Source organism: Erithacus rubecula (assembly GCF_903797595.1).
Source record: "Erithacus rubecula genome assembly, chromosome: 10".
NCBI lineage: Eukaryota > Metazoa > Chordata > Aves > Passeriformes > Muscicapidae > Erithacus > Erithacus rubecula.
Window position 1 is genome coordinate 21,843,183 of NC_136662.1, and position 24,721 is coordinate 21,867,903.

Below are 24,721 nucleotides of genomic sequence, written 5' to 3' on the forward strand. Positions count from 1 at the left end.
GGGGCGGAGCACGGCGGGGCGGGGGCGGGCAGCGCGGGAATGGAAATCGCCTCAGGCGCTCCTGGAGCCCCCCGGGCAGGAGGAGCGTCCCGGGTGCGACCCAAACTTGCCGTTCTTATCGCACTTTCCGCACGGGTTGGGGTTCTCATCAGTAGAACTGTTAACTCTGAAGCCTGGGGTTGGCGGCTGTGGCATCAGGTGCTACGTTTCTACTGGTGAGAAGACAAAAATCGAGGCAGCGGCTGCGATCGAAGTCGCTCACATGAAGGAGGTCTGATTAAGCGGTTGTGGTGGACTCTCTTAGCTTTAAAACCCTTTAAACCTCAGAGAGACCTGACTGTGGTCAATTCCTTTCTAGGAAAGCAAAATAACCTTTAGAGATGATGCCCTAGACAGAATGAACAAAATATTGGGGTTTTAAAAACATACTAAACATTATGTATGGCATAACTAAGAAGGTGCTTCCCTAAGAGCCAGCAGAGATGGCAGGATTTAATCGAGTGCTTCAGCACAAACACAAGGTCCTGCTGGGCCTCGGGAGACGCTCCCTGTGAGGGGAGGCCAGAGCAGGAGGGGCTTTAAGGTACTGAACTTGCAGGGTTTCTGTCTTCAGGCAGCACCTCTGAACTCAAAACCCTAAAATTTGAGGGTGCAGACGTCTCTTCACCCTGCTATGACCTCCAGAGCACTTCTGCTTTCTCCTCAGTCTCATTGTGCCTTTTGTTTGATGTGCAGTGCTTCGACTCAGCTTGGACACTGCCCACACAGCACAGGAATTTTGTCCACTTGTAAAAGCTTTTTGCACATCTGGTGATCTCCAGCATCTGATCCTCAGCTCTGATCTTCGGTGGTCTTCAGACTGGCTCACAGGTAAGCCAGCCCTTGGAGCAGCTTGAGCTTTATAACAGGTCAGCCACTTCAAAGGAGCCTGACAATTGATTTATTGCTACTTTTTGCCCAGGGCAGTTGACTAGTTACGAGTATCATGAGAATGCAGAAAAGCAGGGAGCACAGTAGTGCTATATAACTAGCATATAGCTAAGGTGAGCACTTCAGGAACAATCACAGGAGAGATACTGAGCAGCTTTAAGAATCATCTCTCTGCAGATCAGAGATGCCATAGAGCTTCTCCATTTTACTCAAGTCAGAACTATCTCCCGGGTGGCCCAGGGGAGAATTCTGCCCAACATTAGAGTAATTTTCTACCCTCATCTAGGATGAAAATACATATCTACCATCAAAACCCCGACTAAAATTACTGTTATATAAACCAGGCCCTGGTTCAAGCCTTAGGCAAACTATCAGCTTTGTGTAGGCAACTGGAAATAATCAGTGTAAAAAAATCCCAAACTCATTACAACAAGTATTTCAATGACAGCCCAGAAGACTTGACACCTATAAAAGTCTTTCTAGCTCTTTGCAATCCTCTCATTGCTCTGGGATAGCTGATCTCTGCCTTTGCCAAAACCTGACTTCTCATCAACACAGTGTGGGTAGAGCTCTTTTCTCAGTCTGCTGGCTGATCCTCAGTCTAGAAAATCATTGTGATCCCACAGCCCTATAAGCACCAACACAGAATGCAAGTGGTCATGGGCACATACCTGCACCTTTGATGCAAAGGACACATCATGGCTGAGACTCACTTGGGCATCTGGCAGTGAATACCTGATTTGACACCCCATAACCACAGCCATAAACTCAGAGTCACTGTTCAATCCTAATTCCAAAGGCTTTTCCAGATTTCATGCCTCCCCTGAAACACCAATGTTTACCTACAAGCCCTTTCTTAGTCAGGTATAACCAAAAGAAGTCATGCACCCAGGTAATCAGGAGACAGGGGAATATGCAGTGATTTTTGCTGTCTATCACCTTGTTTAGAAACATTTCTATAATTTATGGAGTGAATATTTTTTGCTCTTCTAGTGCACTTTCCTTCCAGGTTTTAATGCTGTACAGTCATGAATTCCTGACACCACTTTCAGTGGGGGAGATCTTTGTTATTTAAGATTTATAGATGGGGAAATAAGGAAACAGGAAAAAACTCCCACAAGCACACGGAGGTGGAAGAGCAGATGCTGTACTTTATCTTGTTTTCTGACATGTGGATCTATCTCACTCTCTCACAGCAGTCATGAGAGCACATTTATCAAGCACAGCATACATACTCTACTACTCTCTCAACATTTTTAATTCAAAACACTGCATCCTCACAGAGTGCAGAAGAAACAAATTTAATCTTTTTTAAAAAGGGAATAAGAAAATAATTAATTTATCGATTTATGTATTGATTTATTTATTCCTAAAGCAAGAGCAACACCAAAACAGTTAAATCATCAGTTGTCTAGGGGAGACAGGTAAAAACAAGACACCCACAAACAAAATCCTCCTTGTTTGAATAGGCAGCACTCACCTAGGTGCTTCTCCATTCAGTGTGCAATAAAGAGCATTAAGGTCCATGCTGTATCCCCAGGATTTGTGTGAATTTCATTCCCTCTAACAAGGCTAATGCACCCAAATCCTCACAAATGGCTCTTTGGACATTGTTCATAATATCAGAAATAGCACAATAAAGTGACATCCAAATTTGACTGTGCTGCCAGTGCAGCTTCCTTTATGCACAGCATGTTATGTTGTGACCTGAAGCACCCCAAAAAGCAGGAAGTACATCTGCAGTTGTTATCAATTAATATTTCTGCAGCACATCTACCTAATTCATGCTGTGTATGTGCAAAATGGTCCAAAAATGAGTCCAAAAGGAACTCTAATCAGCAGCCAGTTACCTACAGCCTTAGCCGAACCCAGTCCACACATGCCTGCCCCTTAGCTCTGCTCCAGCTCCTCCCTTGCCCTGACTTGGAGTGGTAACAAAGGGATCATGACCTTCTGAGAAGGTGGAAACTCTAGGAAGTTGGTTCCCCTTCACTCCCCACATCACAGCAGAGATGTGGGAATGGAGGAGGAGATTCCTGTGTTGAGTGAAGGAAAACAGAACACGGGAGCAGCACCCACCATTCGAGATCCATGCCCAGGTCATACCCTGCCTGCTTCTCAAACCCTGCCTGCTCCCACATCCTGGCTGATCCCTGCACTTTTCCTGATTCCAATGCTCTGTGCTGGGATGACAGCCAGCACAGGCTGGTGTGTAATAACTTCTCTCACTGTTCTGAGTCAGAACCTGGAATGCTGTAAGCACAGGTCAGCCAGTCCCTGCTTCCAGCATAGTTGTGAGCAGAGAGGTTTGGAGTCTCTATTTTATATTTTTTTGTCCATAAGTAAAGGAACTTACTGCGGATTTCACCATCACAAAACAGTGCCATGACATTTTTCACAGCTTGGAGAGGATCACTCAAGCTTTGCTCTCTGTTCCCACTCCCTGTGGCAGGTCACAGGGGCTGGCTGGCACTTGTCAGTGAAGATTCCTCCTCCTGGGATGGTGCTGACGTGGTGGCACCGGGCTGGCGCTGCAATGGCAGGAGTGGTGCTCCCTGGACAATGGCAGGCCTGGGAACTGTGCACAGCCACGCCTTACTCTAGACAAACTTTGAGAGGAAAAGCAAACTGATATTATTTGACTAACTGCTTAACAAATCAGCACCTGTTTCTTCGAGAAGGAAAGTGGGAATGGGTTAATATGCCAAATAGTTTTAAGACAAAGTGACTTTTAACATTTCGACAGACCTTCGTAATTGTTTCCTGGTTCCCTCCAGGCAGCAACCTTCCCTCTCCAGTCAGTGCCAAAGACAACTTACACAGCTGTCTCGAAAGGGGATGCAACCTTTAAGAGAAACTTCATCTTTGACTTTGCTGTCTTTGAAATGGGTATGGATTTGCAGTGACTTTCCCTCTTCATCCCAGTCTCTGGAGAGAGCTCTGTTCAGAGTAATTCCATCTTTATTGCTTTCTGAATCTCCATCCTCACGCCTCAAGTTTAGATCCACCTATAGCGACCGTTGTTGCTAAGGAATAGCCCTGGAGTGGCTCTCTCGGCTGGGCAAAACCAAGCAGGTATAATTCCAGGTCAGCTGCAAATAAATATCACAGCATAACTTAAATGCAAATACCTCTCCTCTTGCCAAAAGAGAAGTTTCATCACCTCCAATGATAGATGACCTCATATTCAAAGGAGTTTAATAATATTTCACTTCAGAGCTATTCATTACAAGAGCCCTAAGTGAGCTCTGAGTGATATGAAGCTCATTAGCCATTTGATACAGGCCAGACACAGTGGCAAGCAGACAGCCACAGGGACAAAAGTGTGCTTGAAGTAGATGACTCCTAAACTCAGCATGCCAGGATGACAGATGGGACACTCTGGCTATGCAGGCATTCTTGGTTGTTGCAGTTTTGTTCCCTGCTGCTAAATATGGCAAAGGAAAGGTTTCCAGAGTCTCCAGCTGACACTTCTTTAAAGTTTGTCCAGCCTCAGGTGCACAAAACAACCTCTGGTCCCAGGCAGCCAGATGGGAGCTGCAATCCAGGCACTCCCTAATTAACTTTGGGTTTTTTTTTTCCTCTGTAGGTTGTTTTTGGAAGAAAGGGGATTGACAGCATGTTTGTTTACATGACATTGATTTGGCCTAGCAGTTCTTTGGGTCTGTACTAAGAATTTTGAAGTGTGTTTGGATTTTTTTTTCACTATAGCAGAAAGAGTAGCTGAGAATCCAAGGGGATTTCTAGATGTATCTAAAGAAGTGATCATGTAAGTTACTGCCAGTCGTACACAGATGGGCAGCACAAGAATTAACATTGATGGGGGTAAACTAATCTGAGGCCCTGGTTACTGAGAAGTGCTGCAGTGTATCATTAACTTCTAACACAGCTACAGGAAACACTGACCTGCAAGAAGCTTCTCTAAGCCCTGGGGACTTGCTTGTGTGCATAAAGTCACAAATCATACAAAAAGCAACTGCTAGGTGGATCCCTCTGCACAGAAGAAAATGCCAACCATCTGTAACACCTTATCAAGATTACGAAAAAGAAGGATTTAAAGAATCTACAATAGGAGATAGCAACAAAAATGTCCAGGTATGAAACTAATGGGTAGGAAAGAGAAAAATACTTAAGTGACAGATCAAAAGTAGATTCACCCTGCAATCCAGAGGTATGAAACAGCTTTTATACAAGTTAACCAGTTGTCCCTAGAAATCAATCTGTGATAGCACAGAAATCATATTCTACTGAGACCCCAGCTAGACACCAAGCAGGCTAGCAAGTGCCAAGCTCCATCCTGCTACAGAGGACAAAGGGATGGTCTAAGACCAAATGGAAGAGAGGGCAGGGAAGCTGCACCAACTCACTGTGCCTCAACATACAGAGGATAGAGAGAAAGGAGGCAGCTGAAGAACAAAGGAAAAAGGAAAAAGGAAAATTTTTTCCTTCCATAGTATTAAGTCTGGAAAGCATGAAGTGCTAAGGAGAGGAGATGTGTGATAGAAGATGTAAAGGAGGATAATTTTGAATCAGGGTGGTCTTAAATGTTAAGGATGAAGCACATTGCCCATACCTGTCACTGAAGGGAAATGTCTGTGGTTGAAGAACTTCCCAAAAATTATGTTGAGGCCACATTGCTCCAGGCATCAGAGCATTTTGCAAAGAAAGGGACACTTGATGTACATCCCACAGGCTACAGCTTCACTGCAGATAAGAGCAGGGCAGAGCTGCTGCAAAACCGTGCATGGAAACCCACAGAGGTGCACCCTGCTAATTTGCATCAGAGATTATTTTTTAATTATGATTTGTTGAATCCAATCCCAGATGAACACGCAGAGTCCTCCCCCTGGTGGCAAGTAAAAAAACCTAGCAAAGATTTTTTAGTCATGTCTATCTAAAGCTCTAAATAAAATGAGCATCAGATAGAACTATTTTTATTTGATAAACTGACAGAGCTGGGGAAAACCAGAATATTTTGCACAACACAAACCCTTTTCTAAGGCTTATATAGATTTACTTTGAGGTTGATATGACTTGAGAGCTGCTGAGTTGAATTCCATTGTTCATTTATTAGACAATTTGCAAGAGAAGCAGAGGATAAAGCCTGCAGAGTAACTATTAGCAGCTGAGCAGGGTAATCACAATATGCAATAATCCCATTAATTCCACTGAGTCCTTGCCTTTTAGTACCCAATTGAGCTTCAGTGCTTAAAATTCCTTAGACTAACTTGTCTGGAAAGTAAAATTCCTAATCCTGCTGAACAGTAAAAAATGGATTCAGTAGACAAGTTGGGTTTATTGCTATATTGTTATATTGATTTATCTTATTATTATGAACAATTTTATCCTCCTAATGTCCTCAGATGGCTCTTCAGTTAAGTACCTGTAGAAAAGTATCTCCTCGTTTGTTATGGGAAGTTATGGCAAATGTCTTTTGGACAGGAATTTTTTCTGGAGATGACTGACTTGGTGGCTGAGGGGAGAGCAGTAGATGGTGTTTATTTTGGCTTTACTATGGCTTTCAACACTGTCTCCCAAAGCATCCCCATAGACAAACTGATGAAGTACAACCTACATAAATGGGCAGTGAAATGGATGGAAAATGGCAGAACAGCTGGCCTGAAGAGGGCTCATCATTACTGGAGTACCCTTGGTTGGTACTTTTTAACACCTTCTGAGCAAACTGGCAGATGATGAAAAGCTGGGCAGAGGAGCTGATATCCAGCTAACGTGGTTGTGCTGCCACTGAGAACCTCAACAGGATGGAGAAAAGGGCACAGAGTGTTGTCAGGAGATTCAAGAAAGAGAAATCCAAAGTTCCTCAGCTGGGGAGGAACAACCTGTGCACAAGCAGGGTCTGGAAATCAGTTTTGCTGCACAGGAGAATATGGGAATCCAGGTGGAGAACAAGCTGATCATGAGTCAGCAATGCACCCATGTGACAAAGAAGCCCACAACATGCTGGGTTGCATTAGAAAAAGTGTCCCCAGCAGGTCAAGAGGGGAGACTTTACTCCCCTCTATTCTTCTCTTCAGTTCCAGTAAATTAACACATTGGCCTTCAACAGTGTGGGTAGTAGTGTAAGAATGGCTGAATTGTAATTGCATGAAAAAACAAATTATGTCTTTCAATTATAAAAAGGAAAAACCTTCAGCTGTGACAGTGAACATTAATAATCACTGCAACACAAACAAAAATATCCCCCCATGCCTAAGAATGCAAAGCTACGCCCTTAACCACAGAACACTCTCTGCATGCTTATGTTTAAAAAGTTTTATTTTTTCACCCTGGTACAAAAATACAGTACAATGTGATGGCAAGGCATTCGCCAAAAACATTCAAAGAATAAAAGGGGAAACCCCGTAAAGCTTCAACATAACCCACCCTCACTTGATGGAACAATCAAAAGGTGAGTGCATAAGGAAAAAGTTAAATTTCTGCCCAAAGGCAAATAAAGATGAATCACACAGTTTTACACAAAAACACATTTGCAGAGTTGATAATTCACATGCTACTTGGACATTCATGAAATGTATTCTACTTGGTGTAGTGGCAGAATTCATGGTTTTGGATATCTAGAAAACAACTGGCCCAGGAACATGCCCCAGTGATGGGAATGCCCAGTAAAAACTATGGGATCACATAATATCAGTGAGAAAAGAGAGATTCAACCCTGATTAGTCTCAAAATGATGGCTATTTCTAGCTTTTCCCATTACATTGTTCTCAAATAGCATTTTCCCTACACACCTCCCTTTTAACACCAAATATTAGTGCTTGCTCAAACACACAGAGATGTGTTTGTACATTACCCAGTTGCAAAGAACCACCACAGTGCAAACTGCCAGGCAGAGAAAACATTGTAACTGTTGTGTGTGTGTGTGTGAACTCCAAACAGGGTTTAACCTAACGTTGACAAGGGAATTATGTCCCTTCAGTGCATCTACATTCTTGGTCTGTTTAATCATTTCCTCTCAGTTTTGAAGTGATGAAAAGGTCTCATTCAGTGTATCCATTATAGTTCATCTCCCAGGTGCTTTTTGAAAGCATCACCTGTCAGCTTCTCCTGGGCCTCCTTCATCCCTTGGACAACTGAAAGATTACACAGAGAGATACCAGCTATTAATCTCAGGGTGAAAACATCAAGGTGAACTGGTAATGAAAGTGTTTTAAAACAACACAGTTACAGAATGTAGATCTACAGATTAATCTGTAAGAAAAAAAAAAACCAAACCAACAAAAACCAACAAAAACAGTCCTGCACCCTTTTCCCAACTATATGTGGCTGGATCATGCAAATTCCATTACTTTCTATGCCACAGCTGGAGAATTAGGTCCTACAATTTTAGTAGGTATTAAAGTGAATCATGATTGTGAATATGGTTCCTGAGGCATTAGAGAATCATTCACTTATATTGTATTTAAACACTCCCAGTTATACTTTACCATAATTTCTCTCCACTGCCAAAGCTTCATCTCACTACAAATGCACTTCAAAGGACTTGGCACATACCCTGATCAGCGTTAGTATAGAAATACTTGTAGCTGGGGTTTCCTCTCTCATTTATGATTTCTGGATGGACTTTTCCACTGGGGTCTATGAAACAAGAAATCCAACAGGAAATTTAGGTGGAAACAGTAAGAACCCAGTGCTGTGAAAGGACAACAGCTGTGGATGCCTTACCCATGAAGAGGATTCTGGGAATGTAACCTCCATCAGGACTAAAGGCTTCATCCTTTGGCTCTTCATCATCCTACCACAGCAAGGCAGGAGAGAGGAAAGATTAGCAAGGCATCTAACAAAACATGGTGCCTTTCATAGAAACAAATTATTGTCTTCAGATTCTTTCTACCCTGAGCAATTTATCTCTTGAACAGACCCTAAGTAACTGAAGTATCCTCCACTCTCACAGGGAAGAAACTTATTTTTACTTACATAAGTATAATTTGTGAAAATAATTTTTTTTCTAGCCTGTCATTTGCATTACCCACCCCACTCTGATACAGGAATGTTTCATATGTACTGAGAGAATGAACATAAATTCCTTTCTTGTGGAAACTGATTCACACAAGGTACAAACTGTTAAAGAGACAATGACAGAGAGCCAGGTTTATAAACACAATTAAAATAATCAGAATGGAAAAAAGTATTTTTAAAACAATGAGCTCTATCAATCAATCAATCCTGAATGTCTATTCAGGAGTGCAGGATTTAGGATGTACACAAAACAGGGGGCAATCAGTTGAGTCAGATTCCAAATGCTTCATTACTAGCCAGAACATGGATACAGAGCAGAAGGCAGCCTACCTCAAGATTGACCATAACAAAATTATGGGCAAGTTCAGAGATCTCCTTGGATTCAGCAAACTTTGGCTTTAAAGCTAAATGAAAAAAATAATTTAAAAGAGGTATGTAAAAACAGTGGAAAATATTTCAGATTTTCAGGTCAGTATCAAAATCTCCACTTCATCCTTCCCTCTGGAGAGTTGGCACTTTTCAATAAGCAGTGAATAAATGGAATATATGTATCCAACCCTTCCAGCCAGTCTTGGAATAGGAGGTACCTGAAGCAATTCTTGCTTGGCAGCCACAGGGTGAAGCCTGCCCAGCAAACATAGGTGGTTAGATTTGATTCAGTGCAACAGGAGCAGAAATCCTGCTGTGAACCACCACTCCCACTCAACTACCTCATCCTTTAAGTTTTACCCATACACTCAGCTTGTTTGTTTGCTATGGCACTGCCACATGATACCACTCTCAAAGAAATACAAATACCATTAGTTACATTTTGGATGCAAAGTTCACATTTCTCATGGCTACATGATTCCTATACAAAGGTTCATTAGAAATTTCAGCAAGCTCTAGTATTAAATGCACTTACCTTTGCAAGCTCCACACCAGGACTTGTGGATGATAACCATAAGAGGCAAACCACTAACAAAAAGAAGAAAGAAAATTGTCAAAGAAATCCGATTACATGTACATTTTAACAGCCAAGGCTTCCTTGAAGGCTAAATGTAATGAGAAATAAGTCAGATGTAAAGCGATTATGTGGTGCTCTAAGATTGTCTTGCAAAAAGCTATCCCAATCTTAAAACATGTGCTAAAATAACTTATAGCTGCCAGCCAATAACTGCTTGTGTAGAGGAGGACACTTTCTCTTCTTAGTTTAGATTTCTCAGATACACAACTGATGGTGCTTTTTTTTCCTGGATTACTAGAAATGGTTCATGACAGCAGGTGCTTGAGAGATCACAGGATGGATTTTTGTAGCTGCTTAAGGCAATCCAGTGGGTGACAATCTCTCCCCATTACAGCCCACATGTCTCAGTCACCTCCTGTGACTAAGGCACTCCACTGAGCATCCAGCAAAGCCAATAAACCAGCAAACCCTCTGGCTGCCTGCATGGCTTCCTACACATTTGTATGCTGAAACTAATTGTGAGGGATGTGTCCAGTACCAAGGCTAAGAAGAAGAGGGAGTCTGTGAGGACCTGCAGCCTAAACAAAGTACAATGCAAAAGGACCAAAGTTATTTTTGCTTTCACTCTTTCCAAGTAATTCATTTTACCTTTACTAGCTATGCTACCCAGAGGTTAAGTTTCCATATAAAAATAATATGGCTTCCAAAATAGTAAGAACAGCCTAAAACTAGGTGAAGGAGAGGAAGGAATCTGGAGACAACACCCTATATGGATACTTCTTTCAGGATCTGCTAAGCAAAGCAAACTCTAAGCTTTCACTGACTGTAAACCCTGCACCATATTAGGGGATAGAAATAAAGTCAAATTTTCATACACATGAATTATTAACACCTTAGCATAGAACAACACTAATTACTAGTAGAACTGATGTATGAGTTTTTCTTTAGCTGTCAATAGACATGAAAGCAAATCTCTACTTAGCAGTGTTCAGTAATGAACTTTAGAATGACAAAAGGGTGCAAAGGAGGCCATTAACATTTAGAACTGTTCAAACACAAATTTGCCATCTATAATTAACTGATATGTCATCAAGTTTGTATCTGTTTGCAGTAAGGAGCAAGAACACACATTTCCCTAGTAAAGTTTGCATTGTGTCAGTGCCCTCTCCCTGATGACAAAAAACCACTTATTTTCATTGTTTCTATAGAGAGTCCAAAATGACTTTGCTTCTTTCATGAGGAGAGGCTGATTTACGACTGGATTTAAGATTGTTTTTATCATCAAGGATCAGTGATTCATGTTGAAAGAGTTCAATCTGGTGGTCAGTACCACCACACACTTTTTAAGGAGAAATTTTAAAAGCAGATTTTAAATGAAAGTGCTCAAATCCTTGAAATACCAACTCTTAGTCAGTGAGAACTCACAGAGGTTTGAGATAATTTATGTTTTCCCTGCTTTGTTCTCTTTGCTTCGACTGGTAACTTATTTACATAAGAACATTTTTAATAGTAATTTCTCAGTTCTGTAGTGCATAAAGCCCCTTAGCAACAGCTGTATCAGACACTTGTAACTGAGATAACCCGTCTGGCCCCATATCACCATTTCCTCCCAGTGAGCACTACACGTAAAATTAAAACCAAAAGCTACCATTTATTAGAATGAAGCATCCACCAGAAAGTGAGAAGTTTATATATGCTGTACCCAAAATGATTGAAAACTTAGCTACCCACCACAGCCAGTACAGATTTATGAGTTTCACACAGAACAGACAGTCATTTTAGTTCATTTTTCCTATGACAGCACTGATTCTTAAGCAATTTGTGTTTTTAACGGGTTTATAATGATGACCTTGAAGAAAAAAGACATGGCCAAGTTATTTCAATAAAATAGTCCTGCAGGTAAATTAAGACTTTACTTCATTTAAGGCACACATTTTATTGTTAGACCTGAAACAGAGAAGTTTTAGTTTAAGCCCTTTTGCAGTGCAGAGTTGAAAATCTCTTGGGCTCAGTCAGATTTTTTGAAACAGTCACATCCTAAAAATACAGCCTGTTCCAGTTCTGGACCTGAAGTCTCTTCTGCAGTTTGACATTCTCTGGAGGCAGCTCTGGAAAAACAATCTTCTTATTCCAAGCATACACATGCCAATGTGGGGGAAAAAGCTCTCCCTACAGTCATCACCTTTTGCACTTTCATGCCACACATTTGACTACTGGGGTTTGCGTCTCCACAGGAGACTTCACTTGCTTGGGGATGCACCAGTAGCTCTCCTTTTTGCAGGATGCCAGTGGGGAGAACGCAGGGGTGAGGAACTGCTTCCCTAGAGATCCCCCCAGCAATGCAGCCGGTTCGGCTGCTGCGGGACACGGCCCCACCTTCTCAGAGCTGCTGCTGCCAAGTGCTCCGATCCCCGACAGGTGGGAGCCGGGCTCGGCAGGGTCTGTGCTGAAGGCACATTCTTCCCGCTGCGAGTACCTCGGGGCCCGAGCACCGCCACTGCTGGGTGGCACAGGTGACGCTTCACTGGATGCTGCGGCTCAGGTACTGCAGGAACATGCTGGCCAGCTGGGGCAGGTTTTCATCGCTGGGCTGCATCTTGGTGTAGCTGATGAACTGCCTCCGCAGCCGGCTCAGCTCGGCCACGCTCACGGGCCGGCTCAGCACCAGCCCCTCGGGCACGCCGGGGACGCGGATGGTCTCTCCGGGCTGCGCGCCGCTCCTCTGCGCGGTCAGCACGGCGGCCAGCACGTCCTGGGTGACGCGGTCCAGCTGGTGCAGGAAGCCGCAGGACTGCAGCGGCTGCGCGCGGGTGGCGCGGTGCGGCGGCGGCGGGGCGCTCTCGAACAGCGCGGCGCGGATGGCGCCCAGCGGCAGCGGCTCCTCCCCGCGCACCGTGAACAGCGGCCGGTCCCAGCGGCAGCTCGGCTCGGGCTCCTCGAAGGGCGGCTCGTCGGGGCCGCCCGCGCCGCCGGCGCAGTGCAGCACGCAGCGCGCCGTGCCCGCCTGCCGCGCCGCGCAGTACAGCTCGTAGCGGATGCTCCGCAGCTCGTTGCCCGCGTCCACGATCACCAGGTCCCGCCGGCTCAGCCGCCGCTCCACCTCGGCCCGCAGCTCCGCCCGGCCTCCCTCCGCCTCGGCCACGACGTGCACCGGCCGCTCCGGGCCGCCCAGCGCCTCCCGCAGCTCGGCCGCCCGCCGGCTCTTGCCGCTGCCCGGCCGCCCGCACAGCACCACCAGCGGCATCGCCCCGCCGGCCTCACCCGACCCGGACGTGGAGCGACTGCTTCCGCCGGTCACACGCACGGAGCTCGGCCCGGCCGCCCCGCGCAGCCCCGGCGCGCTCCTCCTCCCCAGCGCCGCGAGAGGCGCGCCCCAGCACGGCCCTGGCGCCGCGCACCGTCCTGCGCGTCCCGCTTAAAAACGCCATCGCAGCAGCTGCTGCAACGAAGGGACTGCGACCTGGCCCGCAGGGAATTTAAAACTGAGAACTCCCCAGCGTCCCACGACATTGGGCAGTTTACAGAATCGAAGGTTTGAAAGTTCCTAGACCACCGGCTCTGGTGCATCTCACTTGATGCATCCCAGATAATTTTGTGTAATTTTTCATCTCCTGATGTATGGTCAGATTTAGAAAAAAAATTCTTTTGCGAGCAGATCTGTGCATCAGCAATGAAAGGAGAAAGTGTGGTTCACACCCATCCCACCCCTTACTAAAGTCTTTTTGAGCAGGAACACTAGTCCTAACTAAACGTGAGAGCTCAGACCTTGCCATTCCTCCCACCCTTCTCTGTCTTATATTAAAGCTTCCTCTGCTGCATTGCAAAGCAATGCTACAATTATAACTGCAAATATTGAAATAAATTTTTTTTTATTTCCCCCCCCCCCCCACCCCTCCCAAAATGCTGAAGTATCAAGTTATAAAAACTTGTAAGAATTCTGAAGTGTACCATCTGGGTTAATTCAATGTCTACACTGGAGTGTAGAACTTGCCAGATGGATCAGTTTTGAGAACAGGGCAAAATCAAACAGCAAACCTGGAAGGCATGAGCAATTTCTGCTCATGTCAGCATTGTCAGATCTAGGTTATAAAGTTAAAATTTATAAGCATGCCATTCTCCTTCTTGCATTTTAACAAGAAGCAGAAGAAATTCTGAGAAAAAGTCAAGATGTCATTTTTCAAAGAAATAGTGTTCCTTTTAGAATTTAAGCCTAGCCCAAACCAGGTTCTGTCAGTTCACTACAGTGTCAAACACTTCCAGATTTTTGCTGCAGATGGAAACAAAATACCTCATGCCTCATGCCTCATCTGAGGCACAGGGAATTTTAGGGAAGCTCTTAGCACTGCTGAGTTTAAGGGCATTGAGCATCACTTGCGCTTGTGTGTTTGAGAGCCATATCTTTCTTTACTGTGATAAATAATTATTTTCTTGCTTCAAAGACATTATAGGGCTTCAATCGTTTAATTAGACTGCAGTTATTAAACCAAGGTGGTGCCTTAGGAAAGTTAACAAAATTCTCTATTTTCTCTCCAATAAGCTGTAGGGATCTGAAGAGTCTAAGGATCTAAACCACTCTCATTTTTGTTAATAAAGACTCTTTTCTATGGTTAAATTTAGGGCTGAAATAGAACAATTGTGAATGCTTAAGAAGACACATTTCTGTATTTAAAACTAACAAACATACCTGGCTGCTGCCTCTTTCTTCCCATCTTCTAGTGTTCTCCAATGAATATGATCTCCAAAACCTGCCAGAGAGAAGGGTTTATAAATGCTGCATAATTTAACATGTCAGCTAACAGAGGAAAACAGCCCAACCCTTGAGAATATTTTCAACTCATTTTATATTCTATCTTAAATCCAACTATAGCCCCACTTCAGGTCAGACTTTTGCAAATACTTACAGCCCATACAGTCATATGAGGAATCCCATTGCAATTAATTAACAAAAATATACCATGCTCATGAATATTTCTATATATACATGTAAATGACACTAAAATCCCTCAGATATTAAAATTGAAGTGCTTTCTCATTACTCTCTGTTCTTTTTCAATCTGTGAAATTTATTATCTGATGAATGACAAATTAAACATGTCAGTATTTGGCTTCCTAAATCCACTGAAAGTGAATAAATTGAAACGTAAAATTTTATAGGCCAATATATGATCATTAATTGTTCCAAAAGTATCATGCTAAGTATTCCTGCTGATAAAAATATCATGGAAGAACAAGAAAGAATAGTATTACACAGATTTCTGAGTGTTACAATGACTGAACTAAGCAGGAAAATTTTTATCTGTCATCCAGATAACAAGTCTTGTTGTGTCAATTGACTAAAGAGTGAGTCAGTGTGTGTTTAACAGCTGCAAAGCAGCGACTGCCAGGGTTGGGTGTTTTTTAGCAGCCAACACAGCACATGGCCAAAAGCCACCTGGAGAGCTTAGGTGAAGGAAATCCAGGAGCTGTACAAAGAGGAACTCTCTTGGAACACCACCTCAGAGGTCTTTGTTCCAGTAATCAAAAATTACTGTGCTGGACAGCCAAACATGAGCCTCGGCTTGCCCCTTCCCATCCCTAAGGGTTTGGATTAGTCAGGAACCAAAGGTAGTGAGGGGAGCAGATTTTGGCAGCTACACAGAGCCACAGACTGCCCAGTGCTGACACAGGGGAAATATGGACACGGTCTCCAGTAGCCAACTATGGCAAAGAGGCTGGAGAAAGCCTAAAACACCATCAGCAAGTCTTCAGGACACCTCAGTTCAGCATCCGGGAGGTGAGGACAGTGGCAGTGTTTGTGTAACCTGATCGCTGCTGATATGAGCAAGTGTGAACATAAGTGATGCAACACATCAAACAGATGAGCCCACAGCAGGGTGGGGATGCTGTTCCTGTCCCCTCACACCCACACAGCAGCTGCTGAGGCAGCCTCGGACACAGAGCTACGTTAGTACGAGCTCAACATCCCAGAGCAAAACCCAGCCAGATTAGCACAAGTCACGTTTACCCAGAATATTGACATGTCAGCTATTTTAGTCAAAGGCCAAAATGTTAAAACAGGGAAAACATTATATTGTTCTAGCTGGGAAACACTTTTCAAAAGCTTTTCTATATTTAAAGCAAACCTCACTTTGTGGTGAGCTTCAGTGTGTTTTTAAAAGCATTGCCCAACACATTAGAGAGTGTATCTTTTGAATGGAAGTCAGCTGGAGAAGTAAAGGGTGAATGGCTGGCTGGGATCCACACCACAGCTTTGCTGTCATTGATCAAATTGGTTACAACCAGCCTTGAGGAGGAGATTTACCTCCACAGCAAAGCCACCATCTGAGGTGAAGCTCAGGCCGGGGGTGAGCCGGGCTATCAGACACGGTAATTAGACAAGGAGCTCGGGCAAGCCGAGAGAGAGGTGAGGAGCGGTCACGAAGGGCACGGGAAGCCGAGGGCGGAGGGAACGGCCATTCATCGCCTGCCAGGAGCCCGGCGGAGGCTGGGCAGCACGGGGCACCCGGCACGGGGCACCGAGGGGCGGCTCCCTCAGGGAGCCCCTCGGGACGGCTTCAGCCAGAACCGAACCGCGACGGCGGAGACCCCGCAAACCCCCCGCGTCTCCTGAGCCCGAAGCTGCGCTCTCGGCCCCCGCCCGGCGGCCCCCACGGCCTGAGGGGACCGGACCCACCCCGAGTGGGGACAGAAGTTGGGGAAAGCCCGAAGAAAGCGTTTTTGTCTGACCCTTTCCGAGCCCTCCCGCGGCGGAGGCGGCGCAGGCCGCCAGCACCAGGCACAGACAGAGGACGGAGGCTGCCGTGGGCTGAGCCTTCATGGTGTCGGCGCAGATAGCGGTGACACCCGTGTACGGCCCCGAACCTCCGGACAGGACAGGACCCGCTTAGCTGGATTTTTTTTTTCCTCTCTTTTTTTCCCCGTTTTTTAAAGCCCAGGAAGTGATGTGTGGCGGATGTGGGCGGTGCGCCGCCCCCACGGCTCGGCCCGGGGGCGCTGGGGGAGGCCCCCGGCAGGAACGGTGTGCGGGGCTCGGGGTGAGCTCAGCTCCTTTCAGGGAGCCGGGACCCCCGGGGCAGGACTTATCGCACTGGGGCCCCAGAGCCCTGGCTACTTCCCCTGGGCAAATCCCAGCCTTATCCCGACGGGGGCAGGCAGCGGTGGGAGGGAGGTTGTTCCGGATTTATTTTCTCCTTCCCAAATAAACCCTTTTGTCGCGCTGCTCTCCGGAGTTGCCCACTTGTCGGGAAGGCAAAACCGACCGCAAGCGCAGCGTGTGAGGGAGGGCTCAAGTAAAGGGGACAGGGTCACTGGTGACGCGTTTGGAAGCGCCGCGTCCTGGGTTTGGATCACAGGACGCCGCTCCCTGCCCCAGGCGGCTGCTGCTCCCTGCAGACTACAACTCCCAGGAATTCTTTGCGCGCCCTTCCCTGCCTATATGTAAATGAGTGGGCGGGCCCGCCAATCCGCGGGCGGGTTGGCGTCGTCACGTGGCGCGGCGCTTCCTTTCTCTGTGCGCCTCTCTTTCCTTCTTCGGCCGCCATCTTGTTCTCGCCGCGTGTTGGTAGCGGGGGCTCCGCCGCGCTCAGGTGAGGGGGCCCGCTCTTCTCGTGTCCCGGTGTGTCCGTGTCCTGGTATCGCCCCGTCCCCGCCGACCTAAGGCAGGCGGGGTGCTGCGGTAGCTCGGTCCTATCCCTTTGGGCCGTGCTGGGCCGTTCCCCGAGGAGAGGCCGAGCGAGCGACCCCCTTGTGCGGGGGCTGCCCTGGTTCGCGGGGCCGCGGCTCTGCCGTGGGGCCGCGGTTACACGAGTTCTTGAGGGCTGAGCCGTGTTCCCCTCCCGCTCCCCGTGCTCCGGGGCTGCCCAGCGAGCCACCCCGAGCCCCTTCTCCCGCCGCCCCTCGGGGTCCCTCCGTGCTCCGATCCGTGCCTCGCTCCCGCGCTTCTCCCGGTCCTTCCCGGCACAAAGCACATGCGGAGACTTCCCCATCGTTCACCGAACACTCGCTGGGGCAGGGCAGCGAAACGCATTCCTTTTGCTGGAAGGCTTGAGGCGTTTTTTTCACCCATTGACGATTTTTAGGGCTTTCAGCCTTTAAAGGTCCCACTTGACCCATGGGAGAGGCACTGGACTAACTTCCCAGTCACTTACTTGAAAAAGTAATCCCACTATTGGGTGAAGTGCTACCAGAAGTTCATGTAGTGGATATTCCCATACACGAACTTCACAGAGGTTGGATCTCGTTTATTAGTTACAAGTATCATAGATTCATTATATGAATAGTATTCCCGGTAGTTTAGTGATGAATCTGTCCCTGAGCCCTCGTAAAGATAAGGGTGTTTTCCCAGACCTAGTTGTCCTGTATGTGCTGGTTTGGGTCTGGTTGGAGTCAGTAATTCAGTTAAATACTTCCAGCAGTAAACTGGCATCCTAGAAATGAGTAGCTCGGCCTGATGCAGAATGAAATGTCCAGTCGTGTTTGCTCATTGTGGCACAGACACTTCTAGTAAATGCAGGTCCTTACTACTGCAGGACCACTATTGGTTGCTTAGATGATGTGGCTTTAACGCTCTGTTTATGTATTTGTTTGGCACATTGTTTTGAGTGATATTCTACAAGTTTGAAAAATCCACTGCAATTCTAAGAGTGCTCTGAAAATGGGCTGTGACCTTTTTTTTGTTACTGTTTTGATGGTTGAATTGAACTTGTTCTTGCTCTTTAGACGTAGCACTATGAACCAAGAAAAACTGGCCAAGCTTCAAGCGCAGGTCCGAATAGGAGGAAAGGTAAGAAAACCACCAGAGATGCTTTTGGAAACCTAGGCTGAAGTTTATAGAAAGGGAAGAAAAAAAATATTCTCAGGCTTGACCAATACAGGTTTTGTGTGATTTGGCCTATAGTGCAGCTACCTGAAATGCAAATTTCTTTCAGTTTACAACTGCTGGATGGGCAGTTTCCAGTGTGCAAACATTGTTTTAATTCAATGACTTGTTGTGACCTGTGAAAGCTCCAGCTAAGCTCACCTGTTGGGTGTTCCAGTTCTGCCTTTCTGGTTTCCCTGTTGGGGATTTTCTTCCTTGTGCCTGCTTCAGGCACTGGCTGTACACTTTTCTCTGAACTAGTGGGTAGTTAATATCACCAATAAAAAGGTATGTTTGTTCAGTGTTGTAGGGATGATTGTACAGAAGTTTGCAAAACAGGAATTCCAAAATTGCTGTCTGTGGAACACTCAGACAGTGTTAATGACTAGGTTGCCCAAGGGGGACCATTGAAATCACTGTATTTGTGCCTTGTTTTGGAATAAATATCATGGGAACACTTTTTAATGTATTGCTTAATATTAAGTAGTATTTTTGATGTCTGTTAGTGGTTAGTGGAAGGGAAAATATGCTGCTGTTTGGTATTTCTTTTCTTTTATGCTTAAGAAAATACTTAAAATTGTGAATGATGGCCAAAGCTGTAGGTAAAGGGAAATAAGTTATGTGTTTTTTGTCTACAGAAATGTCTCATAACTTTCAAGTTACGAGATGTTGCTCAGACTGTGGCCTGACTTTTGCAATTAGTGTTGGGGGACTTTGAGTAGAGTTGACTGTTTCTTCATTCTTCTAGGGAACAGCTCGTAGAAAGAAGAAGGTAGTGCACAGAACAGCTACAGCTGATGACAAAAAACTTCAAAGTTCCCTCAAAAAACTGGCAGTAAATAACATTGCTGGCATTGAAGAGGTATGTGGAACAAAAATAAGTGTTTCCAGTTTGAAATTAAATTCACTGTTGTTTTGGTGGAGGGGTTTGCTTTTGGTCTTGACAACTGTTGTATCTTCCAAGCAAAGCCATAGAGATCTGGTTATTGAGAGGTCAAGTTGTTTGATGTATTATTTTCCCATTGGCATGAATGTGCATGAGAAGGAGAGGTGAAGGTTCTCTGGCCAGGCTGTGTGTGGTGGAGGTAGTAAGCTCTGTGCTCTGTGTGTGTTTGTCTTGAATTCATTGCAGAACAAAACTTCCCTTTCTTGACTTTTGTGAACTTGTTTGCCTGCTCTAAAGAGAAAAACAAATGTACATGGACTGTACTGTCACATCTAGTGCAAGTGTGGTGCAGAATATGAAGGAAAGTTTAGAAACACATTGAGTAAGATCTTGAGTCTGTATTATGAAAATTAGGACCTTTTACTACACCAAATTGCAGGAATTAGTGGCAGTAGTTACAGGAGATGTTTTTTAAAACAGTGCAGAGACTCTACAGAAGCAGCTTCTATGTTAATGTAAGTGGGAATGTAAAGGTTTCAGATGCTCCTTGAATACCTCTAATTTACATGTATTAATAAAACATGTTTTCCATAACAGTGTAGAGAGTGACCCTCATACATGAGAGGAGGAGAAGGTTTCTCCATCATGAACTCAGTGTTGTTGTAGTACTTGTACCACTTGCTTAAAGAAGTCCAATATTCAAGTGATTAATTAATTGAAGCAGGATTGCAAGGTGCATGCAGAAGCCACTAAGGGCATTCTTCCCTTCCAAAGGCAAATGCAGATTTGGTGTAGTTTGCCTGTAAGTTTTCAGACCCCTGTTACAGAAACAGTTCAGTTTCTGTTTTCTTAAGCTTAACACAAATATGCAGAGCTATATGAACTAAAAAACCCCATGGTTCTTCTTAGAGTATGTTCAGGGTTTTATTCTGCACAGAGCACAGGAGCTTTATTCAGACACAGTTATTAGGGATTTTAAATATCTCATCGTGTAGGAAGATGATGCAAAATGTTTCTACCTTGATAGCAAGAGGCATAATTGTGGAATGATTTATTCAAGTGAACGCCAGTTGACCTTGGTAAGCTTCGTGCAGATAGAAGAGTAATGTTGAGTCAAGCATGAGTAACACATTTGTGTCATTTTGAAAGAGGCTTTTAAGTGACAGGATGACTGTGCTTGAAGCCTTTACCACTTCCCCATGGGTAAACGACAGGAGATTGCTTAGTTTTGCAGGAAAGCAACACACCTGGATTTCCTGTTCAAAACATATTTGGAACTCTGCCATGTGAGGATTGAGAACTTAAATGTTTTTGTATTTTAGATTTCGTCTCTAGTTCTGAATCTGTCCTGTCTCCCTGTAACTTAAAAACATTGCTTAATAGTTTTTTTCATGTAAGTTTAATACCACTGTTGTGTTGGATGGGTAGAACTCTCTTTCTATGGTCAGACAGAATTGTTTTTTGCATAATAGTGTAGCCATGCCCAGAAGAAAAAGCTTTTCAGCTACCTGAAGGAGGCCACTACACTGGCTGTAAAACAGGATTCTTGGTGATTTAGAAGGCTAGGGAAGAGAGCAGGATCACTGTGTGGTGTCCTTAGTCTTAAGAGCCCTCTTGGAATTGTTGGGAAAGTTTAGAAAGTCTGTTCTAGAGCAGTTGGCACATAATCGCCCAGTGCTGCATGTGCATCCCTGCCTTGAGCCAGTGTGAGTCCTGAGCTTTTGCCAGCTGGGCAGAAGCAGGAACAGTTTTCTGGTAGGTGACACAGATACCTGTGAAAGACAGTGGCTTAACCTCATGTGGCAAGGAGTTGCAGTTGGAGTTTTGAATTTAGATGGTGTTAATTCCAGGTGCTTTCATTATGGTTATATTATCCTTTAGGAGGAGTGCTAGTTCTGTAATTTTTGGTATTTCAAATCTAGATTTTAGTTATTATGCTTGTTTAACAAGATGCTGCAACACTTTGGTAAATGTTATTAATATATTTAAACAGGTGAACATGATAAAAGATGATGGAACAGTTATTCACTTCAACAACCCCAAGGTTCAAGCTTCCCTCTCTGCCAACACTTTTGCAATTACTGGTCATGCAGAGGCTAAACCGATCACAGAAATGCTTCCGGGCATCTTAAGCCAGCTTGGTGCTGACAGCTTAACAAGTCTCAGGAAGTTAGCTGAACAATTCCCAAGACAAGGTAGGTCTTTTTGAAGTCTTTCATAGCTGACTTAAAGGACATATGAAGTACTAAAAGTTTTAACCCAAATTTAACTACAGCATGTGACTTAAAAAGTCAAAGTGTATGTGTGTGCTTTTATTTATTTGCCACTGTTGTGGAAGTAGAGGGTGGGGGAAGAATTTTTTTTTTAATCTTTGTTGATTCAAGATTACATAGGCAGGCCCTGATTTAAAAGAAAGAGGTAAGTCTGGCATGCTGTGATAGCAGGTGTATAGCTGTGTATGGCAGAATGCTTAGGAGAAAGCAAGTTCATGCTTTTACTTGGAAAAACTCAACCAGTTCTTGTCAGAATTTATTCTATTGTCTTTGTTCATACAAGACATATTTCTACTGCAATTACAGAAGAAGAAATATGTTTTTCTGCTGTGCAATTAGCTTTTGAATTCAACCAAGACTTAAAAAAAAAAACCTAGTTAAAAATCAAAGTTTTAATGGAAAACTAAAAAAGCCAAATCACAGTTATGCATGTGATTCACTATTTTCTATTAATTTTAAAATCTTGGGAGCCTGGGTGTATATGTGGTATAACTATTACTGGAGTTTTAAAGATAAAAAATGAAGATTAGGTACAGTTCCAGTTTAGACTGTTATGGCCACTAAGATGACTGTAGTTGGATGTGTTGCAGTTGTCTGTGTTTGGAATGGAATATACATTACTTGTTCTAATGCTTTCAACTGATAGTTATTCCTTGTAAGTCAGTTTTCATTTCTCCAACATTCGCGTTCAGAGTTTAAGTGAAAGTAAAGTGTTTTTCTTCTTTAGTAATGTCTTAAACACCTTCTAAAATTTAGAAGAGATGTATCATCGTAAGCATAGTTTAATCATGTATGTTGGTCACTGGTGGGTGCCATATTTATTGTTGCATTGAAACACATGACTTCACTTAGAAGATTGAGTCTTGCTGGGGGGTTTTTTGTATAATTTGATCTTTTTCATACTCTGTATGAATACCTCATAACATCTGAAAATGGCTTTGCTAGTGCTTTGCTGTCAGAATGTCCCCAAGGAAATGTTTTGGTCATGCATTTAATTTTCAGTACCTGATCATTTGTGTGCCACTGTTGGGGATTGGGGAAATGCTTGCTTTTTTCCACATGTATAGTTTTTATTTTGGTGTGTGAGTGTCCCTATTTCTGTATCATGAAAACTCAGCACCAAATTTCTTTTTATAGTGTTGGATAGTAAAGCACCAAAATCTGAAGATATTGATGAAGAAGATGATGATGTCCCAGGTAGGCAAATACACACTTTTACGTCCACTTTATATATAAATAATTTTATTCATTCATTTAAATATGTAGCTTTTTATGTGATTATACTCCTCACTTGCTAAAGGAGGCTTCTTGTATAGGACAGCATTAAAACAAAACTTGGAATTCTAGCATTTGAACAAGGGATTACCTTGTGCTACTACCTCAATTATTGAGTGAAATTGGTTAAAATAGTTTCAGTGAGGTCAAGCAGGTATCTAAATATCCAAGCAGGATTTAGGACTGCAGAATGATAATTGGCATGGTTATCAGGTTGCTTTTGTATCAAGGTCTGGAGTGGGAATTTTTATTTCTGTAGCAGGAGAAAAAAGGCTTATGTCAGTGTCTGAATGTAAATATCATATGTTCTTTATTTGCTGGTGAATAACTATTCTATCAATAACCACATTCCACTGTATTCTTTGGGATAGTGTGTTAACTAAAACATACATGTGGACCAGAGATTTAATTCCTTGTGCCTTGGCACTGGTTTATTTCTTTGTGACCTTGCATAAAATTCAATTCTGTAAAATGCCAGGCATTCTTTAAAGAATGCTGATGCTCAAAACTCAACTACAGCTAGTAGAGCACCTTTGAAAATCAGCTCTTAATCACTTAATGTTAGAATTTTCACTGTTGGAGTGTTTCTGCATTTCTAGTTCTTTGAGTATGTTTAAACAAACAGTATTTTCTAAAGCTCTTGGAAATCTGCCCATTAAGAAATGGTTTCCCTAAGTGTAATTGAATACTACTTAACCTTTCCTATAATCATATGCATTTTCATTAAACTTACAAAGGCAATCTTACTGGGCATTACTGTATTAAATATCTCCATCTTTTTCAGATCTCGTAGAAAATTTTGATGAAGCATCAAAGAATGAAGCTAACTAAAACATTAATAGTTCTGGAAGCTGGCATGGACTAGATTTAAGAAATCAGCTATGTGGTTCCAAAGTTTTAAAGAAACAGAGAACATCATCTGTTAATAGTTCAGTAATATAAATATTTTGTATTTTTATGATGCTGTTTGTTCAGCATTTTCTGTCAGTTGATTTTGCATTTTGCACTTACTCCCAGGATCTACTCTTTTGGTCAAAAAGAAATGTCAGTGCAGTTTGAGGGGTGTGTGTATGTGTGTGGGTGTATGTATAGTGGAGAACAAATTGGAGAACACGTATTTAACCATTTACCCTTTTCCTTTGGAAGTAGAAATAAAACGAATTTTCAGCATTGTTACTTTGATTATCACCAAATAGTGCACAGAGGGAGTTAAGATTAACGTTTTGTCCAGATTTTGTGACCTGAAGGCATTACACCATTAAAACTTGGGGTTAATTTGCTGTAACTGTTGTACTTGCAGGTGTGTTTCTCAGTGTACACATATTTGTTACCAACCTTATGTTGATCCCAGGTTTTAGGGGAGATCAGCTGTTTTGTTGTCTTGTTTGGTACAGTAACTTGGTCTCATCAAAGTCTGCTTTTTTTAACATTTTAAATTTTTTTTTTGGTATCTAAAATTTTGATATAAGCTGATATTTTGCTCCTTCCGTGTCCTTGTAGGCTTAGCAGTATGTTCTCCTGATGGTTACTAAAGTATTTCCCAGTCAAAAGAAAAACACTTTGGTTCTCTACTGTTG

At 43.7% G+C, this 24,721-nt stretch overlaps 3 protein-coding genes across 3 annotated transcripts; 1 reads left to right on the forward strand and 2 right to left on the reverse strand.

Annotated features, from left to right (window-relative positions):
• Positions 1-7,193: 7,193 nt before the first annotated feature.
• On the reverse strand, positions 7,194-16,822 carry TXNDC12 (thioredoxin domain containing 12). Its single transcript, XM_079314578.1, has 7 exons — positions 16,580-16,822; positions 14,538-14,598; positions 9,812-9,864; positions 9,238-9,311; positions 8,614-8,683; positions 8,443-8,526; positions 7,194-8,021 (listed from the first exon to the last, which is right to left on the reverse strand). The coding sequence occupies exons 1-7, from the start codon at positions 16,668-16,670 to the stop codon at positions 7,945-7,947; spliced, it is 510 nt and encodes a 169-aa protein (XP_079170704.1). The 5' UTR covers positions 16,671-16,822; the 3' UTR covers positions 7,194-7,944.
• Positions 11,485-13,242, reverse strand: KTI12 (KTI12 chromatin associated homolog). Its single transcript, XM_079314572.1, has one exon. The coding sequence runs from the start codon at positions 13,095-13,097 to the stop codon at positions 12,375-12,377; it is 723 nt and encodes a 240-aa protein (XP_079170698.1). The 5' UTR covers positions 13,098-13,242; the 3' UTR covers positions 11,485-12,374.
• A 457-nt stretch (positions 16,823-17,279) lies between the features above and the next one.
• On the forward strand, positions 17,280-24,429 carry BTF3L4 (basic transcription factor 3 like 4). Its single transcript, XM_079314575.1, is given in 7 exon segments — positions 17,280-17,409; positions 17,412-17,439; positions 18,572-18,635; positions 19,459-19,572; positions 21,590-21,791; positions 23,007-23,066; positions 23,929-24,429. Coding segments are annotated over 7 exon segments (630 nt in total). The 5' UTR covers positions 17,280-17,294; the 3' UTR covers positions 23,976-24,429.
• Positions 24,430-24,721: the final 292 nt, after the last annotated feature.